A 26,722-nucleotide genomic window follows, 5' to 3' on the forward strand; every position below is an offset into this window, starting at 1 on the left:
CCAGGCTCTGTGTGCTGGCTGCGAGCCCACCCCCGCTTCTCTCTAGCTGCCCCCACCCCGGTCCAGGTCCGTCCCACGCCGCCGCCCTCGCCGGGTGCTGGGCGTCGGAAGCCCCTTCCCCGCCGTGCCGAGGAGGTCCCTGATTAATTCTGCTCTGATGTCAGCCCTGCAGCTCAGCTGGGAGGGCTCTGCAGGGCTGCGCCTCGGCTGCTGCCGCTGCTCCTCGCTGCCAGAAGCCCCCTCCCAGCCCCCTCCCCCCCTTCCCCGCACGCCGCCGCCGCGCTGGAGCTGCTTCGCTGCGAGGGTCCTTGGTGGCCGCGTCCCTCTGGAGCTGCTTCTCCCACCCCGCGTCTCCAGCGCTGGATTGTGCCCCTGCTTCTGGACTGGAGGGCCGGGGAGCAGCCTCCTTAAAGTAGGACAATGCCTGGCACCCCCCCCACCCTCCACCCCTCGCTAGTGCCAGCCCCGTCTCTTAGCAACCAGCTGGAGGGGGCATCTCCAAAGGAGCCCCCAGCACCAGGATCTCAACTCTGCTGCTTGCCTGCCTGCCGAGACCTCGCCCGTGTGCAGGAGGCTGCGCTCCTGTCCTCCTCCAGCCCCGGGAAGCTGGGGAGCTGCTGGCCGGTGGTGCCACCCCACCCCGTGCCCCCTGTACCTGCTGCTGCTGCTGCTCTCAGGGCATCATTTAAAGGGGAGCCCCCTGTGGGGTTCCACCAGCCCTCCTGCATGCCAGTGCAGGTGCCTGCGGAGGGGGACGGTGGGCAGAAGGGTAGCCCAGGCAGCAGGTCCTTCCTCCACCCACACCCCCCCCTCAAGCAGAGGAGCTTTCATCTTCATCATCTTCTTTTGTGTGATCTCCTGACTCTGGGCAAGGGAAGCAGGGGGCGGAGGGGGGAAGCAGCTGGTGCCCAGCTCCTTGCTGAGATGAGACGGTGGATGAGAAGAGGTCTCCTTGTGACCGGGCAGCGAGGCCACCCCCGGTGGGCAGCATGGTGCTGAGCTCTAACCCCAGCATCCTTCTCTTGTGCTCTTTCCTGCCCAGTGACTACATCATCGAGGAGAAGACGGCCGTGCTGCAGAAGAGGGAGCATGAGGGCTTCGGGTTCGTGCTGCGAGGGGCCAAAGGTAAGGCAGCCTCTGCGGGGGGTGGGCTCGGACACGGCTGCTTCTCCTGTTGCATGCTGCCCAGCACCTCCTTGACCTGCCTGTGCCCAGCAGCGTTGCTGTGGGGGTCTCCTTGGGGAACCTTCTCTCGTGTGTGTGGTTTGTGGACTGCTGTCGGTGGTAGCTCCTCCTGGGGTGGCTCTGGGGCTTGGAGATGTCTGTCTCTAGGACCTGCTCACCTCTGCTTTGAGGTCTTCTCAGATGTCCCCTGCTTTGGGGGGGTCTCCTCAGGGACCCTTTACCTCCTCTGGTGCTGCTCAGCTCTGCTCATGTGCATGGTTCATGGAATGCTGTCGGTGGTAGCTCCTCCTGGGGTGGCTCTGGGGCTTGGAGGTGTCTGTCTCTAGGACCTTCTCACCTCTGCTTTGAGGTCTTCTCAGATCCCCCCTGCTTTGGGGGTCTTCTCAGGGACCCTTTACCTCCTGTGGTGCAGCTCAGCACTGCTCATGTGCATGGTTCATGGAAAGCTGTCTGTGGCAGCTCCTCCTGGGGTGGTTCTGGGGCTTGGATGTGTCCATCTGTAGGACCTTCTCACCTCTGATTTGGGGTCTCCTAAGATCCCTCTGCTTTGGAGTCTCCTTGGGGACCTTCTCTGCTGCAGCTCAGCCCTGCTCGTGTGCATGGTTCAGAAAAGGCTGCTGGGTGGGAGGTGTATCTCCAGCTCCTCCTGGGCTCTGGGCTTTGGAGGTGTCCATTTCTAGGACCTTCTCACCTCAGCTTTGGGGTCTCCTCAGGGACTCCTCCCCTCATCTGGTGCAGCTCAGTTCTGCTCATGTGCATGGTCCATGAAATGCCATCGGTGGCAGATGAGCATCTCCAGCTCCTCCTGGGCTCTGGAGGTGTCTGTCCATCTTTGGATGTCCATCTCTAGGACCTTCTCACCTCTGCCTTTCTGAACACGTGAGGAGCAGCTGCTGGTCATTAGCTGCAGCTGTGAGCCTAGGGGGCAGTGCCTAGGTACTGCCTGGCATTTTTATCTCTGTGCCTGAAGAATCTCACTCTGCTCTGGCTGTGCCACCTTGGGGTCCATCTGCTGCCAGCCCTGCTGGGCTCCACCATGAAGGTGAACCAGGAGCTGTGTCCTGCAGCTCCTTCCACGCCTGTGCCTGGTGCACAGCCCTAGAACCCTGGTGGCTTTGGCACAGCCCTAGAACCCTGGGCACAACCCTGGTGGCTTTGGCACAGCCCTGGAGCCCTGGGCACGGTCCTGGAGGCTATGGCACAGTCCTGGAGACTTTGGCACAGTCCTGGGGTCCTGGACACAACCCTGGAGTCCCAGGCACAGCTCTCAATACCTTAGTACCTCCATGGAGCCCTGGGTACGGCCCAAACCCAGCCTGGGCTCTTTCCACCTCTGCCCTGCCTGCTGCCACCGCTGCCAGGCAACAGGCTGGTTTGGGCATCACTGGGCACTGCTCTGGCCTGGGCTTCATTGAGCATCATTGGTTTGCTCTCCTAAGGTTTGCAGGCTCCATGTGTCCCTTTCTCTGCTGGGGCTGGAGGAGAGGACCTGGGGTGAGATGGTGAAAGGGTTGAGGTGAAGTCATGAGGATCCTTGGATGAGATGGTGAGGAACCTGGGGTGAGGTGGTGAAGGAGCTGAGGTGAGGTGGTGAAGGAGCTGGGTCTGGCTGATGGGGTTGTGCCCAGAGGGTCCTGCAGAGGTTGTGGGGTCTGCAGAGGGTTGTAGACCCATAGAATGGATTGGGTTGGGAGAGACCAGGTGCTGGCACCTCAGGCAGTAGTGATAGAGAGCTGGTGGCCTCCTCTGCTGCAACCTTCACTCCATCTTCATCTCCTGAGGTTGTTTTCTTCTTCCTGTATCCTCCAGGCCCTGGCAACACCTTACAGATGGTGCAGGTTCTGGAGATAGACAGCCTCCAGCCTTCAGAAGATGGTGTCTAGAGTCCCTCGGTAGAGCTGGTGTCAGGGCTGTCCCTCAGCTTGGGTCCAGACCTGATCGCCAGCACCAAAAGCAGAGGCTGAGGGAGCTGGGGGTGTGCAGCCTGCAGAAGAGGAGGCTCAGGGCAGAGCTCATTGCTGTCTACAACTCCCTGAAGGGAGGCTGTAGCCAGGTGGGGTTGGTCTCTTCTGCCAGGCAACCAGCAACAGAACAAGGGGACACAGTCTCAAGTTGTGCAATCAGTGGAGGTCTAGGCTGGATGTTAGGAGGAAGTTGTTGGCAGAGAGAGTGATTGGCATTGGAATGGGCTGCCCAGGGAGGTGGTGGAGTTGCCGTGCCTGGAGGTGTTGAAGCAAAGCCTGGCTGAGGCACTTAATGCCATGGTCTAGTAGATTGGCCAGGGCTGGGTGATGGCCTGGATGAGCTTGGAGGTCTCTTTGAGCCTGGTTGAGTCTGTGGTTCTATGAACATGCTATTGGTTTGCTGTCTCCATTCCAACAGCCTCTCCTTGGCTGCTGAGGGTCCTTGCAGCATCTGCAGGCTCCCAGGGGGTTTCTCTGAGCCACCTCTGGAGGCTGGACAGCTTTTCTTGGTGGCCTGGGTGTCAGGTGGCTCTGGAGAACATTAATTTCCCTTCTCACAATAGCAGGTCGATGTGCAGAGGGCTGCCTGTGGCTTGGTGGACCACGTTTGCATCTCTTATACCTGTTGTGGAAATCATGGAATGGTGGACTCCATGATCTCCAACCCCCTTACCATTTTATGGCTGTCTCTGCCCAACTGGGTCCTCCTCAACCATCAGGACTCTCACTGAACCTTCTCCTGTCCCACTCAGGGCACAGGAGGGCAGCACTGGTGGGTGGTGGTGATGCTCCTGTTTGTGGAGCACAAAGGCTTCCCCCGGGAGGATGGTGGAACATTGGATCATGCTTCCCAGGGAGGTAGCTGAGGCCTCATCCCTGGACATATTCAAGGTCAAGCAGGACAAGGCTGTGAACAACCTGCTGTAGTGGAGGATGTCCCTGCTGGCTGCAGAGGGTTGGACTGGATGAGCTTTGGAGGTCCCTTCCAACCCAACCCACTCTATTACCCTACAACTGGACACACAGAGACCCTGAGCCTCCCTCCTCATCTTCAGAGCCTCAGGCCGTGGCCAAGGTCTTTCTCACCTCCTGCTGGACCTGGCTGCCTCCTGGGCAGCTGCTTTGACAGCTGAGGGCCACCCCTGTGGTCCAACTTGAGGGCTATCAAAAGAACTTTGCTGGTTGGCAGCAATGGGAGGAGCTGGGCTTTTGGAGAAGACTTTGGAGGCGTCAGATGTCTCCTTGGCATTTCCAGAAATAGGTGGGATGACTTGTCAAGTGTTGGCCACTTGGGCTGCCTTCCAGCACAGGGAGAAGAAGCTGTTGGTAGCACATGCAGGATCCATGTTCACACCTTGTCAGGAGAGTGTGTCTTGGTCTGGTGGAGCTGGCAAGATCTGCTGGTTGTTGGTGGAGCTGCTGCTTCCCTGGGGTTTGGAGGACAACTCTTGTAGGGGTTTGATGATGAGCTTGGAGCTCTGGAGTCACCTACAGGGTCCCTTTGCTAAAGGTCCTGGTGCTCCTGATGCAGGATCTCATGGGGTTCTGACTTAGTCTCCTTCTCTGGAGACTTTTAAGCCTTGTCTGGATGTGTTCCTGTGCAACCTGTGCTAGATTCTATGCTCCTGCTCTGGCACGTGGGACTCGATGATCTATGCAGGTTGGACTTGATGGAGTCCCTGTGGAGGTCCCAACCCCTAAACATGATCCTGTGACTTGCTTGCAGCACGTCTCCAGGGCACAGGGTTTGTTCCAGCAGCACCAGGCTCTGGAGAAGACATCTTGTAGGCAAAGTCAGCCTAGATCGTGCTCAGAGCTGTCCCTCCGCTGGTAGTGTCCTTCTGCCACTGCTTCTTCTGAAAGCAGAAGACACAGCCAGTCCTGCATGGGCTGAAGGTTCATGGGAGAGCAAGTCCCATCCAACTTCTGCTCACTGGTCCATGGTGGTGGCCAGCCTGGCCAAGAGGGTGTCCATGGTTGCTGGGCTCTGCGTGTTGGCTCAGATGTTCCACACAACCATGATCTACCAACCACCTTCAGCCCCCCCTTACACAGGTGAGAATGGCTCTGCTGGAGGGAGGACAACATGAGGCTCTGAGGACCTCTTGGTGCTGCTCTGCAGACCCATCTCCATGCTCTGCTGCTGTTAGGTATACCCTGCAGAAGAAGTCAGGCCCAGTGCCATGTTGTGCCTCCCAAGCTGGCATCTCCTGTGTCACCCTGGTCGAAACCACAAGACCTGAACTCTCTGCTTCTGTCAAGCACTGATCTGAGTTCACCTCAGATCCTGGCATGGTGTGGAGGGAAGGGACATCTGGAGCTCATCCAGTCTCCAACCCACTTGCTCCACCAGGGGCACCCACAGCAGCTTGCCCAGGGTCACAGTGGCCAGGTGGAAGTATGGAAGCTCTCCAGACAAGGAGACTCCACAACCTTTCTGGACAGCCTGCTCCAGGCCTCCAGCACCCTCACAGCCAACAAGTTGCTCCTGATGGAACCTCCTGGCTTCCACTTGGCACCCCTTGCCTCTTGGCCTTGCACTGAGCACCACTGAGAAGATCCCAGCCCCATCCTCTTGCCCCTGACAGGACCTTTAGCTCTTGCTGAGCCCTCTGGAGCTGCTCTTCTCCAGGCTAAACAGCCCCAGGTTCCTCAGCTGCTCCTCAATTTCTCCAGAGCCTTCTCCTCCTTCTCCAGACCCTTCCCCAGCTTCATTGCCCTTCTCTGGACCCACCCCAGCCTCTCAACGTCCTTCTTGGAGTGAGTGGCCCAAAGCCACCTCTGAGAAGAGTCTGGCCCCATCTTTTGATTCAAACACATTAGGAGGCAAACAAAGGCTTGGTGGCTTCATCCTATCTTGGTGCTTTTAGTCTCTTCAGGAGCTCCTCAGCCAGAGACATCTTCCACTGGAGCAGGTTGCTCAAAGCCTTGTCCACTCTGGCCTCATCACTGCCCAGTGGTCCCCTGGAGTCCCCTATGTGTGCCAGCAGGTGCAGAGGCTGCAGCTCTGTTGGCACAAAGTGAAGGGTAAAGCTCTTGGAGATCCATCACCAGTCCCTGGAAAGCCCCAGTTGATGTGGACAGCAACCAACCCATTGGGGTTCCTCTGGTGGCTTCAGGTGACCAGAGCCTGGCCAACATTTGAAGGCAATCTGAGGGCTTTCTGCTTGGGTTCTCTGCTGGATCTTGATGTTCCTGAATATCTGCAGAGGTCTTCTCTTGAGAAGCAGACAAAGGAAGCTTGTTCCTTTCTGACATAGCATCAGAGAATGGTTTTGGTTGGAAAGGACCTTAAAGATCATCCAGTCCCAGCCCCAGCCATGGGCAGAAGGTAGCAGAGGCCCCACAAGTGCCTATCTGCTGTAAGTTGGGTGTCCTTCATCCTGGGTGAGCCATCATGCAGGATGGGCTGGAGCTGGGCCATGTGGGTGCTGCCTGGGTCCTTCAGACAAAGTCCTTCTGAGAAGTGGTGTTCTGCCAGGGGCAGGAGCAGGTTGGCCAACCAGGGATGCAGCTGAGACCTTCCTGCTGAGGAACAGGGTGGGGTCACTTGTCTTGGGTGGGTGTCCATCAGCATGTGGCCTTCTGCTGCTGGGCCAAATGGTCTTCTGTAGAAACAGTATAAGGGAGGTCCAACTCTGGGCTGTGGAAAGCAAGAGACCTGTCTGCAGCAGCTCAGGTGGAGGCTGCACAGGGGTTGGCCAACCATAATCAGCAGAGCTCAACAACCTGTGCCACCTTCCACCTGTGTGCCTGGAGATGCTCACTCAGGTGGAGACCCAGGGAGGAGCAAGTTCTTCACCTCTTGGCATCAGTCCTAGATGAAGTTCTCATTACTTTTGTGCTACTGGGAGAGGGATGAGGCTTCAGGGACCTTATGAGGGCATCTATCTGGGAGGCTTTGGGGCCATCTCAGGGTCTAAGCTGCTGAGGACTGGAGACACATGGCACTAGCTTTGGTTCCTGCACTACTGTCATAGGTTCATAGAATGGGGGTTGGGTTGGAAGGGACACCTCCCACTAGCCCAAGTTGCTGAAGGCCTCATCCAGCCTGGCCTTGAACACCTCCAAGAAGGAAGCATCCACAGTGTCCCTGGGCAGCCTGCTCCAGTGCCTTCATGCTTTGCTCCAGTGTCAGGCTGGTGTCATCCTGAAGCCACCTACTGAGACTTCCCTCATCTCCTGGAGGTCGGTGTCCTCCTTCTGCCTGCCCTTTCCACCATGTCTCAATGGTTGTCTCCTTGTCTTTGCAGCTGAGACCCCAATTGAGGAGTTCACCCCCACCCCAGCCTTCCCCGCTCTGCAGTACCTGGAGTCAGTGGATGTGGAAGGTGTCGCCTGGAGAGCAGGGCTGCGTACCGGGGACTTTCTGATCGAGGTGAGGCCACCAGCACCTCCTCCAGCAGGACATGCTCCTCCTCCAGCAATGCTGTGGGGAGCTGGGTGGGTGCTGCAACTCAAGTGGATGATGTCTTGGTGGGAAGGTGTATGTCAGAGTGATGTCTTGGTGGGAAGGTGGGCATCAGGTTGATGGTGGAAAGGTGGATGTTAGGTTGATGGTGGAAAGGTGGACGTTAGGTTGATGTTTTGGTGGAAAGGTGGATGTTAGGTTGATGTCTTGGTAGAAAGATGGATGTTAGGTTGATGTCTTGGTGGGAAGGTGGATGCTAGGTTGATATCTTGATGGAAAGTTGGACATTAGGTTGATGTTTTGGTGGAAAGGTGGATGTTGAACTGATGCCTTGGTGGAAAGGTGGATGTTAGGTTGATGTCTTGGTGGGAAAGTGGACATTAGGTTGATGGTGGGAAGGTGGACATTAGGTTGATGGTGGAAAGGTGGATGTTAGGTTGATGGTGGAAAGGTGGACGTTAGGTTGATGTTTTGGTGGAAAGGTGGATGTTAGGTTGATGTCTTGGTAGAAAGATGGATGTTAGGTTGATGTCTTGGTGGGAAGGTGGATGCTAGGTTGATGTCTTGGTGGAAAGATGGACATTAGGTTGATGGTGGAAAGGTGGACGTTAGGTTGATGTCTTGGTGGAAAGATGGACATTAGGTTGGTGGTGGAAAGGTGGATGTTAGGTTGATGTCTTGGCGGGAAGTTGGATGCTAGGTTGATGTCTTGATGGAAAGGTGGACGTTAGGCTGACGTCTTGATGGAAGGGTGGATGTTAGGTTGATGGTGGAAAGGTGGATGTTAGGTTGATGGTGGAAAGGTGGATGTTAGGTTGATGGTGGAAAGGTGGATGTTAGGTTGATGGTGGAAAGGTGGATGTTAGGTTGATGTCTTGGTGGGAAGGTGGACGTTAGGTTGATGGTGGAAAGGTGGACATTAGGTTGATGTCTTGATGGAAAGGTGGATGTTAGGTTGATGTCTTGGGGGGAAGGTGGACTTGTTGACCAGGTCTGTAGGGCTCTTCTCTTCATCTCCCTTTCTCCAGGAGGTGATGTTGGGGCTTTGTTGCTTTCACTGCTTTGAAGCCACAGCTGGATGGGCTTCCCTGGTCATGCTGAAGACAAAGGAAAGGCAGGATTAGAGCCAATGGCAACTTCATGGTGGACAAGGGTCCAAGCAGGGCACAGCAAAGGGAAATTCCTGGGTGGCCTCTTAGGGACATGGGCAGAGACTGAGGAGAAGACCATGGTAGAGCTCTGGAGCTGGCTGACAGGTGTCCAGCAGTGACTGCACTTGGTTATTCCAACAGCTTGGCTCAGATGATGACAGTGATGATGACGTTGTTCGTGTGCAGAACCTCAGTGATGGGCCGGGATGAGGTTGTGGTGAGTGCTGTGTGTTGGAATCATGGAGTCCTTCAGGTTGGAAAAGATCTTGAAGATGATTGTGGCACCTTCATGTGGGGCAGGTGGTTGATGGCTCTGTCCTTGCATGTGGATGTGGTGAGCTCCCATGCTGGTGCTCACCATCTCTGGAGGTGACACTGAACCATGGAAAGGATGCTTTGAAGAGTGGTGTTGGTGCCTTGGCTGCTTCTTCTGGCAGTGAAGATAGCAGAGAGTGGTTTAGGAGAATGTTCATGTCCAGGAAGAAGGTGTAGGAGATACCACTGAGGTGCTTGAGGTGAAGATGGCATTCAGAGCCCATGCTGGGTGTGTGTGGCTGGAATGAGCCAAGCTGGCATCTCCTGGGGCTGGAGAAGAGGCTCAAGGGCAATGGTCAAAGTCCTGCTAAAGCCTTCAGCCAAGACTCTCCTTCCTGTGTCTCAGCTGTGAAGTGATCCCACATGGAGCTGTCTCCACTGTTACTGGAGGGAGGGACATGAGGTACATGCTCTCCTTCCAAGGGAGCAGTGGTGGCAGGGGAGGTGGAGTGAGGCCAGATGGGCACCAAGTCTGTGAAGGGACCGCATGTCAGGTGGGGTGGAGTCAGAGAGTCATTGAGGTTGGAAGAAACTTAGGATCATCAGGTCCAACCCTTAGCCCAGCACTGCCAGGGCACCACCAAGCCATGGCCCTCAGCACCACAGCTGCAAGGCTTTGAAACCTCTCCAGGGATGGGGACTCCAACACTGCCCTGGGCAGCCTGGACAAGCTTCAGGGGGCAGAAGCTGTTCATCATGGCCAATCTCAACCTCCTCATGGGCAACCTGAGGCCATTTCCTCTTGTTCTGTCCCTTGTTCCTCGGGAGAAGAGGCCAACCCTCACCTGGCTCCAGCCTCCCTTCAGGGAGCTGTAGAGAGCCAGATCTCCTCTCAGCCTCCTCTTCTCTCCAGGCTCAACAACCCCAACTGGTCAGCTGCTCCTCACAAGTTCTCCAGACCCTTTCCCAGCTTTGTTGCCCTTCTCTGGACTTGCTGCAACCCCTCAATGTCCTTCTTGGAGTGAGGGATTCCAGATGTGGCCTCAGCAGTGCCCAGTACGGGGTGACCCTCATCCCTCCCTGCTCCTGGCTTTCAGACATCTCAGCAGGCATGGCACAATCCCAGAATCCCAGCATGGTGAGGCTTGGAATTGTCAACTGGAAGGGACCTCCACAGGTCCTTCAGCTCTCACTGAGAATTGCTTATCTGCCCTCTGGGGCTGCTCTTCTCCAGGCTCAGCAGTCCCAGGGCTCTCAGCCCTTGCTCCTCACAGAGATGCTGCAGGCCCCTCAGCATCTCCCCATCCTCCACTGGACTCTCTCCAGTAGCTCCCAGTCTCTCTGGCACTTAGGAGCCCAGCACTGGCCCCATTTCTCCAGCTGTGGCCTCACCGTGGCACTGCACGGGGCCTGGAGAACCTCTGCTCTGGTCAATGCTCTTCCTGCCATCCCATAATCAACTCTACAGCCCCACAGGTTCTTGGTGACCAGGAGATAACTTCTCCCATCAACTCTTTCCTGGTCTTCAGGGCTCCAGGCTGACCCTCTGGCCCTGGTGGCCCTGGGACTAGCTGATCTGGGGGCTCCACTGACCCCTACCAGATCATTTGGGTTCCTCAAGTCATTGTCCTCTGCTCCATCATGGTCTTTTGGCAGGTCATCCACCAGTGACAACCCCTCCTGTCCTCTGCAGCCTGCACGTAGTCATGGACATTGCCTCCTCACTCCTGGTGGAGTTTATCTCCTGCTGGTCCTGTTTCTGTCAGGGAGAGGCCACCCAGCTCCATGAGGCTTCTCCTCCTCTGAGCTTTGGCAGAAGGAGCTGGAGCTGTGTGGAAACAGAACCTCAATGCCACCTACCAACAGGAGCTCAGGCTTCAGGAGGAGCCTGTTTGAGATGTTGCTCTCAAAGCCAGGTCCTCAGGCTTCCAACTCTCTGCAGGGCACAAGTGCCATCACAGGTTGGTGCATCAGGTCCTTGCTCTCCCTCCACAGGAGACACCCTTTTCTTCTCTCCTTTTGGGCTTTTGCTTCCTCTGCTCTCCTGGCCTGTGCTTCACATCATCCTCCTCAGGAGGTCCAGACCCTTCATCCTCCTCTTCATACTCAGCAAGGTCATGGTTTGGCCCCACCAAGCCCCATGGTTTAGTCACAGCTCCTCAATCTCCTGCCTTTTGTGTTGCCGCAGCCCCTGCTGGCTGCAGGTATTTTGGGGGTCAGCCATCCTAGTTTTGTTCCTCCTGATGATGTCCCTCACTGGCTGGCTTGTAAAGCTTCTGGTTGGGTGCTGGACCTGATTGTCCTCATCCACTCACAGAGGGGACCTTCTGCCTTGAGGAGGACAAAGCCTGTGTGGCAAAGAGGTGCAAATGATCAAGTCCAACCATCGACCCACTACCAGCATGAAGCCCACTCCAGATCTCTGCACTGAGGCCAGCTGGGTCTGTGCTGTGCAGGAGCCCCAGGGGTTGTAGGACCAGACCAGAGGTTTCCCCATGGATGCTGATCAGGCTGCCCAGGGAGGTGGTGGAGGCACCATCCCTGGAGGTGTTGGAGAAACGTGTGGCCATGGCACTTGGGGACAGGGTTTGATGACCATGGTGGTCTCAGCAGAGAGGTCAGTGGTGGGATTCATCTCACCTCACTTCAAGCTTTGGTTACTTGGGTACCTGCACCTGCCTGGGTGTCCAGTTGGCCACTTCTGCTTGAGGAGAACACATCAGTGTTGAGATGTGGATACCTCAGGAGGTGACATTGCTGCTCGACTTGCTGACCAGCTCTGCCCTGATGGGAAAAGGGACCTCAGGGTGACATTTCCCAGGGTAGGAACCCAGTTTGTGGACAGCATCTTCTGGCAGCTGAGTCCCAGGGCTGGGCAAAAAGTCTTCTGTAGCACCATGAGTGGTGGAGCAGCTCCTTGGAGCTTTTGGGGTTGAGGGGTCCTCCCAGAGGAGGCTCTGAGTGCTGGGCCAGCACAGATGGAGCTGTGGGTGCTGCTGCTGCTGAGACTTGTCTGGTTCAGAGGTGGCAAAGCCTTGCAAACAAACCAGCAGTGACACCTTCTCCCCGTGTGAAGTCAGGGAACGCTGTGGTGCCCACGAGCTCTGAGCTGGTGACCTCCTTGGAGGCTCAGAAGTGATGCTGAGATTGCTCTGGGCTTGTCCTCCTTGCTCTGGGCTTGTCCTCCTTGCTCTGGGCTTGTCCTCTTTGCTCTGGGCTTGTCCTCTGCTCTGGGCTTGTCCTCCTTGCTCTGGGTTTGTCCTCTGCTGTGAGCTTGTCCTCCTTGCTCTGGGCTTGTCCTCTGCTGTGAGCTTGTCCTCCTTGCTCTGGGCTTGTCCTCTTTGCTCTGGGCTTGTCCTCTGCTCTGGGCTTGTCCTCTTTGCTCTGGGCTTGTCCTCTGCTCTGGGCTTGTCCTCTTTGCTCTGGGCTTGTCCTCTGCTGTGAGCTTGTTCTCCTTGCTCTGGGCTAGTCCTGTGCTGTGAGCTTGTTCTCTGCTGTGAGCTTGTCCTCCTTGCTCTGGGCTTGTCCTCTGCTGTGAGTTTGTCCTCCTTGCTCTGGGCTTGTCCTCTGCTGTGAGTTTGTCCTCCTTACTCTGGGCTTGTCCTGTGCTGTGAGCTTGTCCTCTTTGCTCTGAGCTTGTCCTGTGCTGTGGGCTTGTCCTCTTTGCTCTGAGCTTGTCCTGTGCTGTGGGCTTGTCCTCTCTGCTGTCATCTGGCAGCAGACACAGGAGAAGATGACCCTTCCTGGACACCCTTGGTTTGGAGGTCCAGCCTTTGGACATGGTTCTGAGCATGGGATTTCAGAGATTCATAGAATGGTTGGAAGGGACCCTCAAGATCATCCAGTTCCAAGCCCCCACTATGGGCAGGGACAGCTGCCACTAGACCCGGTGGTTCAAGGCCTCTTCCAACCTGGCCTTGAACACCTCTAGGATTGGAGCCTCCACAACTGCTGTGGACAACCTGTTCCAGTGTCTCACCAGCCTTTGCTCCTAATGTCTTCGCTAAGCCAGCTTCTTCAAGTCTAAGGCCACCACCTCTCATCCTGTCACTCCTCAGGAAGATATCTGGGTCATTTCTCCATCTCCACATCCCATGGGAGCTTCTAGGGGATAGACAGTGGCCTCCTGATGGCTCCAGCAGCTCCCTCAGCTCCCTCTGTGCAATCCCACCAGGCCTGTGGACCTTCATGCAGGTCCCTCAGCTGTGGCTTCCCTGCTTCTGTCTCCCCATCCTACCCCATCCAGGTCTGGGAGCTGTGTCCCTGGACATGGACACTTTGCCTATGAGTGTGGAGACCTCCAGGTGCAGTTAAGCATTTGGGTCCTGGCTGTGGTTGGTGGCATTTTCTCTGAACTTCCTTTTGGTGCCACTGTGCCACCAGGAGATCTTCTGCTTCCTGTCCTCTGAGAGTCTTTGCCCCAGCTGGGTTTTGGCCTTCTTGTTCTTCTCCCTGGCTGGTGCCCATCACTGCTTCTCCTGGTAGGTTTGGAGTAGGTTCAGAAGCTCAGTGTCTTCCCAAGGAAGCCTTCTCCATACCCAGCCAGCCAGGGTGGGGAGCTTGTTCCTCACATCTCAGCAACCTCCCTTTGCCACCCAGCTCCCCCTTTCCTTTGGACTTCTCCTTGAGAAACTGAGGTCTGTCCTGGACCTCAGAGCCCAGCTCTGCTGCTCACCTTCCAAACCTCCTCCCAGATGCAGGCATCTCACAGTTGTCTCATGAGCACTGTAGAGACCACCAGTCCTTCTCTGCTGGTGAGCCATGAGTGGAGCAGGAGGCAGAGTTGGGATGAGCTGCACCAGTGACCTGCAGATGTCTGGGGAGTGAGAGGACGAGGGCTTGCAAGGCTTCCACCAGCTGCCTAGGAATGACCTCAGCCATCAGCTCCTCCCTGGTGGTGGAGACAGACCCAGGGTCCCACCTTTTTCCCAGTCTAGATCCAGGGACTGGCAGAAGCCATTTCTGTGCTCCCACACTGCTGCTCTCTGAGGGGCTTCCTCATGTGGAGACACATTCTTGGTCTTCCTGGAGGCAACTGTGGCCACACCTTGGGCAGCAGATGCTGCTACAGGTCTCTGAGCTTGACCACATCGCAGCCCTGAGTCCATGGTTGCTGTCCATGCCCTGAAAACATGAGGAGAGCTTCCTAATTCCTGCTCTTCTGGGCAAGGAAAAGCATCTCTCCCTCTGGACCTTCACTGCAGACCTCCTCTATGCCTTGAAGTTTGGAAGAACCTTTCCAGCTCATCCAGTCCATCCCCCTGCAGCCAGCAGGGACATCCCCAACCAGAGCAAGTTGCTCAGAGCCGCAAACAACCTCACCTGGAATGGGCAACCTGGGTCAGGGTCTCACCACCCTCACAGTGAAGAACATCTTCTCATCTCCACTCTGAATCTCCTTCTTGGGGTTCCAACCATCACCTCTAGTCCTGTCCCAACAGGCCCTGCTCCAGGAGCCTGTCCCCACCTTTCTTCTAGGCCTTTTGTTTTCCTTGAGGGGCCTCTAGCTAGTGATGGGGGTGACAGCCCTCGTGGGTCCACCTCCATCTGCTTCATACATGGAGCACGTGCAGGTGGACACCCAGGAGGTGTGACATTAGGTACAAACAAAGGCTGGAGCTTGTGGTCTTCTCCTTGTCCTAAAGAGGAGCCTGCCCTGGTAGAGGGGCATCAGCAGAAGGAGGTTGCCTGAACATCCTTTCTGCCTCCAAGGGAACATCACAGAGTCCCCAGCTCCCAGCACAGTGTGGGGGGAAGGGAACTCTGGAGCTCATCCAGTCTCCAACCCCCCTGCTTCACCAGGGGCACCTACAGCAGCTTGCCCAGCCAGGGTCACAATTGCCAGGTGGGGCTGGAAGCTCTCCAGGCAAGGAGACTCCACAACCTCTCTGGGCAGCCTGCTCCAGGTCTCCAACACCCTCACATCCAACAAGTTGCTCCTGATGGAACCTTCTGGCTTCCATTTGGTGCCCATTGCCCCTTGGCCTGGCACTGGGCACCAATGAGAAGAGTCTGACCCCATCCTCTTGCCCCCCACAGGTCTTTGTCTTTTTGCTCTTACTGAGCATTGCTCAGATGCCCTCTGGGGCTGCTCTTCTCCAGGCTCAGCAGCCCCAGGGCTCTCAGCCTTTGCTCCAGCACCTTTGTAGGCCACCTTGTTGCTGTCAGACAATGCCATGCAGGAGTGATGTCATGTGACAGAAGAAAACCAAGTGTTAGTGATTCTGGTAGCACTGTGGTGGTGTCACAGCAGCTCTAATGGTCAGGATCTGGCTGTGTCCATTCTGGTAAGGCACTGAAACAGGTTGCCCAGGGAAGTGGTGGAGTCACCATCCCTGGAGGTGTTCAAGAAATGCATGGACATGGCACTTGGGGACATGGATTGATGACCTTTCCATGGGTTGATGCTTGTACTTGATGGTACCAAGGTTTGGTGACCTTTCTTCTTCATCTTCTTCCTTTCTCCCCCATCTTCCTCTTTTCCTCTCCATCTCCTCCCTTTTAGCACCACCTGCCCCTTTCCCACCCCACCCATTTTCCCCTCTTCTCCCCAAACCCAGAGCACCTGGGTTCTCTTGGAGTCTCCTCCCACCCCAGCTGTGGCCACTCTGCCCTCCCTGCCCACTCCCCTTTATAAGCAGCCCTAGGAAAGGCAGAGGCCCTAAGGTGTGCTCACTGGGCAGAGCAATGTTCCCCTTAGCATAGCTGGTGAGTCCCCATGGTGTGCACTGGGTGAATGAGAGCAGGAGCTGGGGCCTGGTGGCCCCCCAGATAGGTAGGAATAGGCTTGATGGTCCCTCCAGTGTCACCCATGGGTGCTGGCTGAGCCTCTTCATTTAGGCTGAGCTGCTCTCTGCTTTGTTCTGCTCATTTACCATGAGCTTAAGTACTTGGCTAAACTGGAAGCTCATGGGACAGCAGTGTTGTGTTGTCATAGAACTGCTTTGGTAGGATCTTGTGGTTTGGTGGCCATGGTGGTGTTGGGTGGGTGGCTGCACTGGATGACCTCATGATTTGGTGGCTGTGGTGGTGTTGGGTTGGTGGCTGCACTGGGTGACCTCCTGGTTTGGTGGCTGTGGTGGTGTTGGGTTGGTGGCTGCACTGGGTGACCTCCTGGTTTGGTGGCCATGGTGGTGTTGGGTTGGTGGTTGCACTGGGTGACCTCGTGGTTTGGTGGCCGTGGTGATGTTGGGTTGGTGGTTGTGCTGGAGGACCTCATGATTTGGTGGCCGTGGTGATGTTGAGTTGGTGACTGCACTGGGTGACCTTATGATTTGGTGGCCATGGTGGTGTTGGGTTGGTGGCTGCACTGGGTGACCTCGTGGTTTGGTGGCTGTGGTGGTGTTGGGTTGGTGGCTGCACTGGGTGACCTCCTGGTTTGGTGGCTGTGGTGGTGTTGGGTTGGTGGCTGCACTGGGTGACCTCGTGGTTTGGTGGCTGTGGTGGTGTTGGGTTGGTGGCTGCACTGGGTGACCTCCTGGTTTGGTGGCTGTGGTGGTGTTGGGTTGGTGGCTGCACTGGGTGACCTCCTGGTTTGGTGGCTGTGGTGGTGTTGGGTTGGTGGCTGCACTGGGTGACCTCCTGGTTTGGTGGCTGTGGTGGTGTTGGGTTGGTGGCTGCACTGGGTGACCTCCTGGTTTGGTGGCTGTGGTGGTGTTGGGTTGGTGGCTGCACTGGGTGACCTCCTGGTTTGGTGGCTGTGGTGGTGTTGGGTTGGTGGCTGCACTGGGTGACCTCGTGGTTTGGTGGCTGTGGTGGTGTTAGGTTGGTGGCTGCACTGGGTGACCTCGTGGTTTGGTGGCTGTGGTGGTGTTGGGTTGGTGGCTGCACTGGGTGACCTCCTGGTTTGGTGGCTGTGGTGGTGTTGGGTTGGTGGCTGCACTGGGTGACCTCGTGGTTTGGTGGCTGTGGTGGTGTTAGGTTGGTGGCTGCACTGGGTGACCTCGTGGTTTGGTGGCTGTGGTGGTGTTGGGTTGGTGGCTGCACTGGGTGACCTCGTGGTTTGGTGGCTGTGGTGGTGTTGGGTTGGTGGTTGCACTGGGTGACCTCCTGGTTTGGTGGCCGTGGTGATGTTGGGTTGGTGGTTGTGCTGGAGGACCTCATGATTTGGTGGCCGTGGTGATGTTGAGTTGGTGACTGCACTGGGTGACCTTATGATTTGGTGGCCATGGTGGTGTTGGGTTGGTGGCTGCACTGGGTGACCTTATGGTTTGGTGGCCATGGTGGTGTTGGGTTGGTGGCTGCACTGGGTGACCTCCTGGTTTGGTGGCTGTGGTGGTGTTGGGTTGGTGGCTGCACTGGGTGACCTCCTGGGTTGGTGGCTGTGGTGGTGTTGGGTTGGTGGCTGCACTGGGTGACCTCCTGGGTTGGTGGCTGTGGTGGTGTTGGGTTGGTGGCTGTGGTGGTGTTGGGTTGGTGGCTGCACTTGGTGACCTCGTGGTTTGGTGGCTGTGGTGGTGTTGGGTTGGTGGCTGCACTGGGTGACCTCCTGGTTTGGTGGCCATGGTGGTGTTGGGTTGGTGGCTGCACTGGGTGACCTCCTGGTTTGGTGGCCGTGGTGGTGTTGGGTTGGTGGCTGCACTGGGTGACCTCCTGGGTTGGTGGCTGTGGTGGTGTTGGGTTGGTGGCTGCACTGGGTGACCTCGTGGTTTGGTGGCTGTGGTGGTGTTGGGTTGGTGGCTGCACTGGGTGACCTCCTGGGTTGGTGGCTGTGGTGGTGTTGGGTTGCTGGTTGGACTCTGTGATCTCGGATCCAACTGAACCAGTTCCATGCCTCTTTGAGTCTTTGATGGCCACCAAGCCCTGAAGGATCTCCTGGGGAGGAGCCATCTCCTGAGCCTCGGGGGGTTGAGATCTAGGAACAGAATCTTTCCATCCTTAACCAAATCTGCTTTCTTGAGGACATGACAGCAAATGAAGGTTCAGAGTTGGGGATGAGGTGGGGGCAGGGGGGGGAGATGTTGGGGCAGAACCTGCCTCACCTCAGGAGGATGAGGAGAAGCAGGAACCCATGGATGGAGTTATCACAGTTGGGAGTTAGAGCTACTGGAGGTTGTGTGGGAAGGCAGTGAGAAGAGCTGGAGAAATATCAGAGGGCAAGAGGAGGAATTTTAGAGCATGAGGAAGAGAAGAGAGAAAAAGAGAAGGAGGAGGTTTGGTGGAGCTCCATTTTCCCTCTCAAAATGCTCAAATTGCATCTTCTGGTGGCCAAAAAAAAACCCCAAACCCACCCAGGCAGCAAGGTTCTGCTGAAGCTTGGGAACCAATCAGGAGGACTCTTCCCATCCCTACGTTGAGCTGGGAACAGAAAGTTTCCCAGCTGTAACCAAGGAGAGAGCCAAAAATAAACCCCCCTCAGATGCACAGGCGGTGAGGAACATCTCCCCAGCTTCTGCCTCAGCTCCCCCAGAGCTTGCCAGGAAAGCCTGCAGAGTTCTCAGAAAGGTCCTCAGGGGAATGGTGGGGAAGGGTTCTCTGCTCTGGGTCCTTCTGAGGGGGATGGAAGGAGGGAGGAGGTGGGAGCTGGGTGGTGAGAATGAAGTGGTTGATGTCAACAGAGGCTTGAGAATGAGGATGTGGTGGCTGGCATGGAGTGGTGGAACTGTCAGGGCACAGAATGGCTGTGGTTGGAGAAGACCTTGAAGCTTATGGAGTCCAATTACTAACCCAGCACTGCCAGGTCACTGCCAAACCATGGCCCTCAGCACCATGGCTCCAAGGCTTTGAAAGCACTCCAGGGATGGGGACTCCAGGCACTGCCAGGCCTGGGCAAGCCTCAAGGGGCAGAAATTGTTCCTCAAGGCCAGATGCAACCTGAGGCCATTTTCTCCTCTCCTGTTCCTTGGGAGAAGAGACCAACATCCATTTGGCTCCAGCCTCCTTGCAGGGAGCTGTAGAGAACCAGAAGGTCTCTCCTCTGCCTCCTCCTCTCCAGCCTCAACACCCCCAACTCCCTCAGCTGCTCCTCACAAGCTCACAGGATGTTAGGGGTTGGAAGGGACCCAAGGAGATCACTGAGTCCAACTCCCTAAGTTCTCCAGACCCTTCCTCCTCTTTGTTGCCCTTCTCTGGACTGCCTGCAGCCTCTCACTTCTTGGAGTGAGGGACCCAAAACTGGCCCCAGGATTCCAGCTATGGCCTCAGTAATGCCCAGTGCAGAGGACAATCCCTGCCCTGCTCTTGCTGGCCACACTATTGCTGATCCAGGTCAGGATGCTGGTGGCCTTCTTGGCTACCTGAGCACTGTCTCCTCCTGTCTGTTGTCTGTGTTTCAGGCTGGCCTGGTCTCTTCACACAACCCTTCCTCCTCATCTTGGCCTTGCTGGCTCAGGAGGACCTTTGTGCTCCTGTCACTGATTCAGGGATGAAGGTGCAAAGCTGGTTGACCCTCTCAGCTGGGCCACCCAGCACAGCAGGATGATCCCCTCAGCCACTGTAGCCAGTCAACCTAAACCAGAAACTGCCTTCTGGTCCTCCTGGAGCTCCCTAATGTCCTGCTGCCAGGTTCCACCACTCTCCAGCAGATCTTTCTCCTCCAAGCCCTCCCCACGTGAGAACCAGCCATGGTCTGGAGCTCTTCCTTCAGCTGCTCCTCCCCCAGTTGCTGATCTCCTTGGGGATCCATCTCTGGCATCTTCCTCTCCTGGGGTCTAGACCTGCTTGGAGTAATCTCAGGCAATTCTTCCAGTAGCATGAGGCCACTACAGGTTGTCCACGGGATGGGATGTCCATGGGTGTGCTTCTGGAGGTCACCCACTTTGCCCTGCTCATCTTGGGGCCTTCTCATGTCCGAGAGCTTCTTTTCCTTTGGTGGGAGATGGTTCTGTGCTCCACTGTCCAGCTCTGGTGGGTAGCTTGGCTGAGATCCTCTCCTAGCAGCAATGAACCACAACCCCTTGTTGCCTCCTGAGCACCTGTGGTGGCCTCACCTGGCAGCTTCTCAGTTGCTGCTGTGGTGGGACCACGTCTGGAGGTGCTGGGGAGAGCCCAGCATAGGGCATTGTTTGTCATCCTGGAGCAGCTCAGGGCCTGGGGGAGGGCTGGGGGCCTTGATGCCATCTTCCCAAGGAGTCAGCCTGGTCACCAGGCATCCTCCTTTCTCCTGAAGGGGGGCCTGGACCTTTCAAGAGCAGCTGCTGGAGAAGCTTCCCTGGGGTGAGCCTCTAGCTGAAGGTGGTTGCAGCCTTGGGGTTCTTGTCCTTCATCTTCTCAGGTGGCCTCAAGAAGGGGGGAAGGGGTGTGAAGAAGCTTCACTGAGCCCTTCCCTCTGGTTGGCAAAGCTCCAGAGATGATGTCTTGAGTTGTGCTGCCAACACAGTGTCCAAGTTGGCCACAGGTTGTGCTAGCTGAGCCAGCTCAGGCTGGCTGCTCTCCACCCTGGTTGTGGCTTTGGGTCAGTGTTCTCCTGGCTAAGGGTGTTTGGGTTGAAGGAACCTTTTGAGGTCATCCAGTCCAAGCTCCCCTGCAGCCAGAGGGACATCCCCAACCAGTGTAGGGTGCTCAGAGCTCCACACCCTTACCCTGGAATGGTTCTGGGCATGGGGCATCTCCCACTTCTTGTGGGCAACCTGGGCACAGGCTCTCACCACCCTCACAGTGGAGAACATCTCCACTCTGAAACTGGGCAGCCTGCTCCAGGGCTCTGACACTGGCAGAGGTGCAGGGGCAGTGAGAGTGGTGGGGTGCTGCTGGTGGAACCCCCTTTCTGGAAAGCCTTAGAGTCAGGGATTGAGTTCTGTACCCATGGCAATTGCTCAGTGGTGGAGTCCCCATCCCTAGAGGGCTCTCAAAAGATATGATGCTGAGGGCCATGGCTTGGTGGTGCCCCTGGCAGTGCTGGGTGAAGGGTTGGACTTGGTTATCCTAAAGGTCTTTTCCAGGCTGCTTCTCTCTCAGGTGCTGAGGTCCATGTTTTGGTGGTGCCTTGAATGTGCTGGGTCAAGAGCTGGACTTGGTCTTGGAAGGTCTTCTGCAACCAAAATGATTCCATGATTCTATTCCATGAGTCTATGAGACCTCCTCACAGCCCAGAGGAAAAGCTCTTCCTGGCACTTCTGTTTGTGATGTGTGGTCCTGGGCCTCGAGTTCTCCCAGGGCAGGTTGAAGTTGGCCATGAGCAATGATTTCTACCCCTTGAGGGTTGTCCAGGCCTGTCCCAGGCTGCCCAGGGCAGTGTTGGAGTCTCCATCCCTGGAGGGGTTTCCAGGCTGTGGAGCTGTGGTGCTGAGGTCCATGGTGTGGTGGTGCCCTGGCAGTGCTGAGTGAAGGGTTGGGCTCTCTTCTGACCCAAACGATTCCATGATTCTCTGTTGTCTGATGTCACTTCACCCTTGGTTGCCACCAGCTGTAACCTCCCTCTGAGGCTGTGGCAATTCATAGAATCAAGCAGGTTGGAAGAGACCTTCAAGATCATCCAGGCCAACCTAGCACCCAGCCCTGTCCAGTCACCTAGACCATGGCACTAAGTGCCTCATCCAGGCTTTTCTTCAGCACCTCTCTGTCCAGCCTGATCTAGGTTAGGGCGTCCCTGCCCATAGCAGGGGGGGTTGGAACTAGATGATCCTGTGGTCCCTTCCAACCCTGACTGATTCTGTTACCTCCAGGGATGGTGACTCCACCACCTCCCTGGGCAGCCCACTCCAATGCCAATCACTCTCTCTGACAACAACTTCCTCCTAACATCCAGCCTACACCTCCCCTGATTGCACAACTTGAGACTGTGTCCCCTTGTTCTGTTGCTGCCTGCCTGGCAGAAGAGACCAACCCTTATCTGGCTACAACCTCCCTTCAGGTAGCTGTAGACAGCAATGAGGTCCTCCCTGAGCCTCCTCTTCTGCTGGCTGCACACCCCCAGCTCCTTCAGCCTCTCCTCACAGAGCTGAGCTCCAGGCCTCTCACCAGCTTTGTCACCCTTCTCTGGACACGTTCCAGATGTCTCCACTGATGCCACTGTGCTGCATCACAGCTCCAGGTGACTTATATACCTTATGCATCCTGTCATGTAGGGCCCAAATGAGGCAGGAGGTGGACAAAGCACACCCTTACTAATGTGATGCTAGGTACAACCCCACCCTTGTGCTTGGAAGTATAACAGAAGGGGACCTGTCTTGTACCCTTGATAGTTATTCATCTATTCCCTCCTCCCCCCTTCTCTTTAAACCATGGCTACAGCACAACAGAGCTTCTGTCCAATTACAGCTGCAGATCATGATCCATGGTTACATCTATGGAATGAGTACCTCAAAAGGCATGGCAAGCAAGGAGGGAGACACAAAAGGACTGCAACAAGTACTAATTGTATTGGGAAATTAATGGTAGGTTATGAATGGAGCAATGCTGGAGGTGAGTAGGCTCAGGCTGGATGTGAGGAGGAAGTTGTTGAGCATGAGAGTGGTGAGAGCCTGGCATGGGTTGCCCAGGGAGGAGGTGGTTGAGGCCCCATGGCTGGAGGTGTTTAAGGCCAGGCTGGATGAGGCTGTGGGCAGCCTGCTTTAGGGTAGGGTGTCCCTGGGCATGGCAGGGGGGTTGGAACTAGATGTGGTCCTTTCCAACCCTGACTGATTCTATTCATGATGAATATTAATTAATTGTTATTATTAATAGTCAAAATTCAAGGGGGGAAAAAATCCCCTGAGGTTCTCTGGGTTTTTGGTCTGCAGGGAGTAGTTGCACAGAATTAAACAACCAGAACTTGGAAAATAGGACCAGAAAAGCAGGAAAGACTCAGACTCTGGCCATGGAGTCTTGGCATTCACTCCAGCAGATGTACTCAGGATGCTTTTTGGTCCCTGAGTAAGTCTCCTGTATCAAAGATGCTTTCAAACTCAATGGAGGTGGTGGAGTCACCATCCCTGGAGGTGTTCAGTCAAAGCCTGGATGAGGCACTTAGTGCCATGGTCTGGTTGATTGGATAGGACTGAGTGCTAGGTTGGACTGGAGGTCTCTTCCAACCTGGTTGATTCTATGATCCTGGGGCAAAACACAAACTCTTCCAGGCAGAGAGAGAAGAACTGAACTGCTGCTAAGCTGGCAGGTGCCAGCTGCTTACAGATGGCTGCCTGGATTCCCAGTGCAGGAGCTGCCAGTGGCAGGAAGGCAGAGAGGCTGGGTGGAGAAAGGCTGGATGCTGAACAAGGCAGGGTTTCTAAATCACCCCCCTTTAAAGACTTCAGTGTGAAAACCCAACTGGCCAGCAGGCAATAGCACCGTTGCTCTGGCCAGTCAGTGCAGATGCTTCCTGCTTCCTTTGGCCATGCAGGCGTGTTGGAGGGTGGCACAAGGCACCTGACACATGGTGCTGAGCCCCTGGCCCTCGAGGCTTTGCTCATCTGACTCAACTTCATAGAGTCAGTCAGGGTTGGAAGGGACCACAAGGATCAGCCAGTTCCAACCCCCTGCCATGCCCAGGGACACCCTACCCTAGAGCAAGCTGCCCACAGCCTCAGCCAGCCTGGCCTTAAACACCTCCAGCCATGGGACCTCAACCACCTCCCTGGACAACCCATTCCAGCCTCTCACCACTCATGCTCAAGAACTCCCTCCTCACATCCAGCCTGATCCTCCCCCAGCTTTGCCCCATTCCCCCTAGTCCTGGCACTCTCTGGTAGCCTAAAAAGTCCCTCCCCAGCTTTTTTGTAGGCCCCCTTCAGATCCTGGAAGGCCACAAGAAGGTCACCTGGGAGCCTTCTCTTCTCCAGACTGAACAGCCCCAACTCCTTGAGTCTGTTCTCACAGCAGAGCTGCTTCAGCCCTCTGAGCATCCTCCTGGCCCTTCTCTGGACACACTCCAGCATCTCCACATCCTTCTTGTCACAGTGGCTCCAGAACTGGATGCCGTACTCCAGGTGGGGTCTCAGCAGAGAGGAGTAGAGGGGGAGAATCCCCTCCCTGGCCCTGCTGGCCACACTTCTGCTGCTGCAGCCCAGGATCTGGTTGGCTTTCTGGGCTGCAAGTGCACACTGCTGGCTCCTGTTGAGCTTCTCATTCACCAGCACCCCCCAGTCCTTCTCCTCAGGGTTGCTCTCCAGCCACTCACTGCCCAGCCTGGATTTGTGCTTGGCATTGCCTCCACCCAGCTGCAGGACCTTGCACTTGGTCTTGTTGAACCTCCTGAGGTTGGCTTGTGCCCACCTCTCCAGCCTGGCCAAGTCCCTCTGGAACCCTCTGGATAAGTTTTCAAACTTCTCTCCCTGTTGCACTGCCTGAGTACAGCAGTGAATACCTCAGTCTGAGGGAGTGACCATATCTACTCAAGAGAAAACCTCTGACCAGCTGAAAAGGATCTCTGTGAGCACTACAAAGTACCTATATCCCTTTCCTAGACAAACCACCAAGTTACTAATTACTTAAAATGCTGTTTCTGTTATTCCAGGCTAAAGCCTATCCCTTTGGTATGTTTTCTGCTGCTCTTTGGCCCCAGCAACAGCAGATCTGTTACTGGATCAGTGTTATGCTTGACAAAGCTTAGTGGCAACCTAGACTGATGGTTGAACAGCTTCCAATAGATGCAGTTTGCTTTTCACTGAGCTGGTAGTTGTCCTTCAATACTTGCTGGTGATAGTTTAGATGAAATGAAATGAATCCAAACATCCTCTGCAGTCCAGGTCTGCTATGCAGCTTCCATATTTGTGCAGGTAGTCACAGAAACATCCAGGTTGGAAAAGATCCTTAGGGTCACCAAGTCCAACCTATAACCCTACTCAACAAGATTCACCTTAAGCCATATCCCCAAGCACCACATCCGAAATGAGCCTTCAAGTCCAACCTATAACCCTGCTCTACAACATTCACCTTAAACCATACCCCTAAGCACCACATCCAAATGACCCTTAGGGTCACCAAGTCCAACCTATTACCCTACTCTACAAGATTCACCTTAAGCCATATTCCCAAGCACCACATCCAAGTGACTCTTAGGGTCACCAAGTCCAACCAATAACTCTACAAGATTCACCTTAAGCCATATTCCCAAGCACCACATCCAAGTGACTCTTAGGGTCACCAAGTCCAACCAATAACTCTACAAGATTCACCTTAAGCCATCTCCCCAAGCACCACATCCAAATGACTCTTAGGGTCACCAAGTCCAACCTATAACCCTACTCTGCAAGATTCACCTTAAGCCATCTCCCCAAGCACCACATCCAAGTGACTCTTAGGGTCACTAAGTCCAATCTGTACCCCTACACTACAAGATTCACCTTAAGCCATATCCCCAAGCACCACATCCAAGTGACCCTTAAACACATCCAGGGTGGGTGACTCCACCACCTCCCTGGGCAGCTCATCCCAGTGCCTGATCACTCTCTCTGAGAAAAACTTTTATCCTGATGTCCAAGCTACACCTCCCCATGCTCATCTCGAGGCCATTCCCCCTTGTTCTGTCTCCAGTGACCTGTGAAGAGGCTGCTGCTGGGCTCTTCTCACAATGTGCCTTCAGGTAGTTGTAGACAGTGCTACCACTAAAGCTATTTCCATTTCCAGCAAGGCTCTCAGGTTCTGTTACCATCACCATCTGGGAAGGAGCTCAGCAGTTGGTTTCTTCTGGTGTTTCCAGTTCCAGGTGGCTTGCTTGCTGCTGCAAGAGACTGCCTCGAGGTCCATTTTAGTTTCAGAGCAGTTTACCTCTGCCTTTGGCTAAACTGATTTTTCTTGCCCACAGTAAAGCTTTCTGCATTCAGATGTAAACTCTGATGAGGCAAAGCAGATCTTTGGATCTGTCTTCATAAATCCCCTACAGCCCTACTTAATATCTCTTAAATTCCTTAAAACTTCCTTAAAACATTCCCATGGGAATGACTTGCCCAGGGAGGTGGTGGAGTTGCCATCCCTGGAGGTCATAGATTTGAAATTGTAGAATCAGCCAGGTTGGAAGAGACCTCCAAGATCATCCAGGCCAACCTAACACCCAGCCCTGGCCAATCAACCAGACCATGGCACTAAGTGCCTCAGCCAGACTTTGCTTCAACACCTCCCTGGGCAGCCCATTCCAATGCCAATCACTCTCTGTGAAGAACTTCTCCTAACATCCAGCCTAGACCTCCCCTGATTGCACAACTTGAGGCTGTGTCCCCTTGTTCTGTTGCTGGGTGCCTGGCAGAAGAGCCCAACCCCACCTGGCTACAGCCTCCCTGCAGGGAGTTGTAGACAGCAATGAAGTCAGCCCTGAGCCTGCTCTTCTCCAGGCTGCACACCCCCAGCTCCCTCAGCCTCTCCTCACAGGGCTGTGTTCCAGGCCCCTCACCAGCTTCATCGCCCTTCTCTGGACACCTTCCAGCACCTCAACATCTCTCTTGAATTGAGGAGCCCAGAACTGGACACAGCACTCAAGGTGTGGCCTGAGCAGTGCTGAGTACAGGGGCAGAATAACCTCCCTTGTCCTACTGGCCACACTGTTCCTGATGCAGGCCAGGATGCCATTGGCTCTCTTGGCCACCTGGGCACACTTCTGGCTCATCTTCAGCTACTCTACCAGCACCCCCAGGTCCCTCTCTGCCTGGCTGCTCTCTGCCACTCAGTCCCCAGCCTGTATTGCTGCTTGGGGTTGTTGTGGCCAAAGTGTAGAACCCTGCACTTGGCCTTGTTCAATCTCATCCCATTGGCCTCTGCCCACCCATCCAGCCTGGCCAGGTCCCTCTGCAGGGCTCTCCTACCTTCCAACAGCTCCACACCTGCTCCTAGCTTGGTGTCATCTGCAAACCGACTGATGCTGGACTCAGTCCCCTGCTCCAGATCATCACTGAAGATGTCAAACAGGC

The 26,722-nt window shown here is 55.5% G+C and overlaps 1 protein-coding gene across 1 annotated transcript in view; it reads left to right on the forward strand.

The window, feature by feature from the left end:
* Nucleotides 1-26,722, forward strand: part of SHANK3 (SH3 and multiple ankyrin repeat domains 3) — a 235,853-nt gene that overhangs the window by 165,092 nt on the left and 44,039 nt on the right. The window contains 2 exon segments of the mRNA XM_064142320.1: nucleotides 1,043-1,125; nucleotides 7,403-7,527. Coding sequence (XP_063998390.1) covers nucleotides 1,043-1,125; nucleotides 7,403-7,527 — 208 coding nt within the window.

This window comes from Pogoniulus pusillus, chromosome 4 (genome assembly GCF_015220805.1).
Source record: "Pogoniulus pusillus isolate bPogPus1 chromosome 4, bPogPus1.pri, whole genome shotgun sequence".
Lineage (NCBI taxonomy): Eukaryota > Metazoa > Chordata > Aves > Piciformes > Lybiidae > Pogoniulus > Pogoniulus pusillus.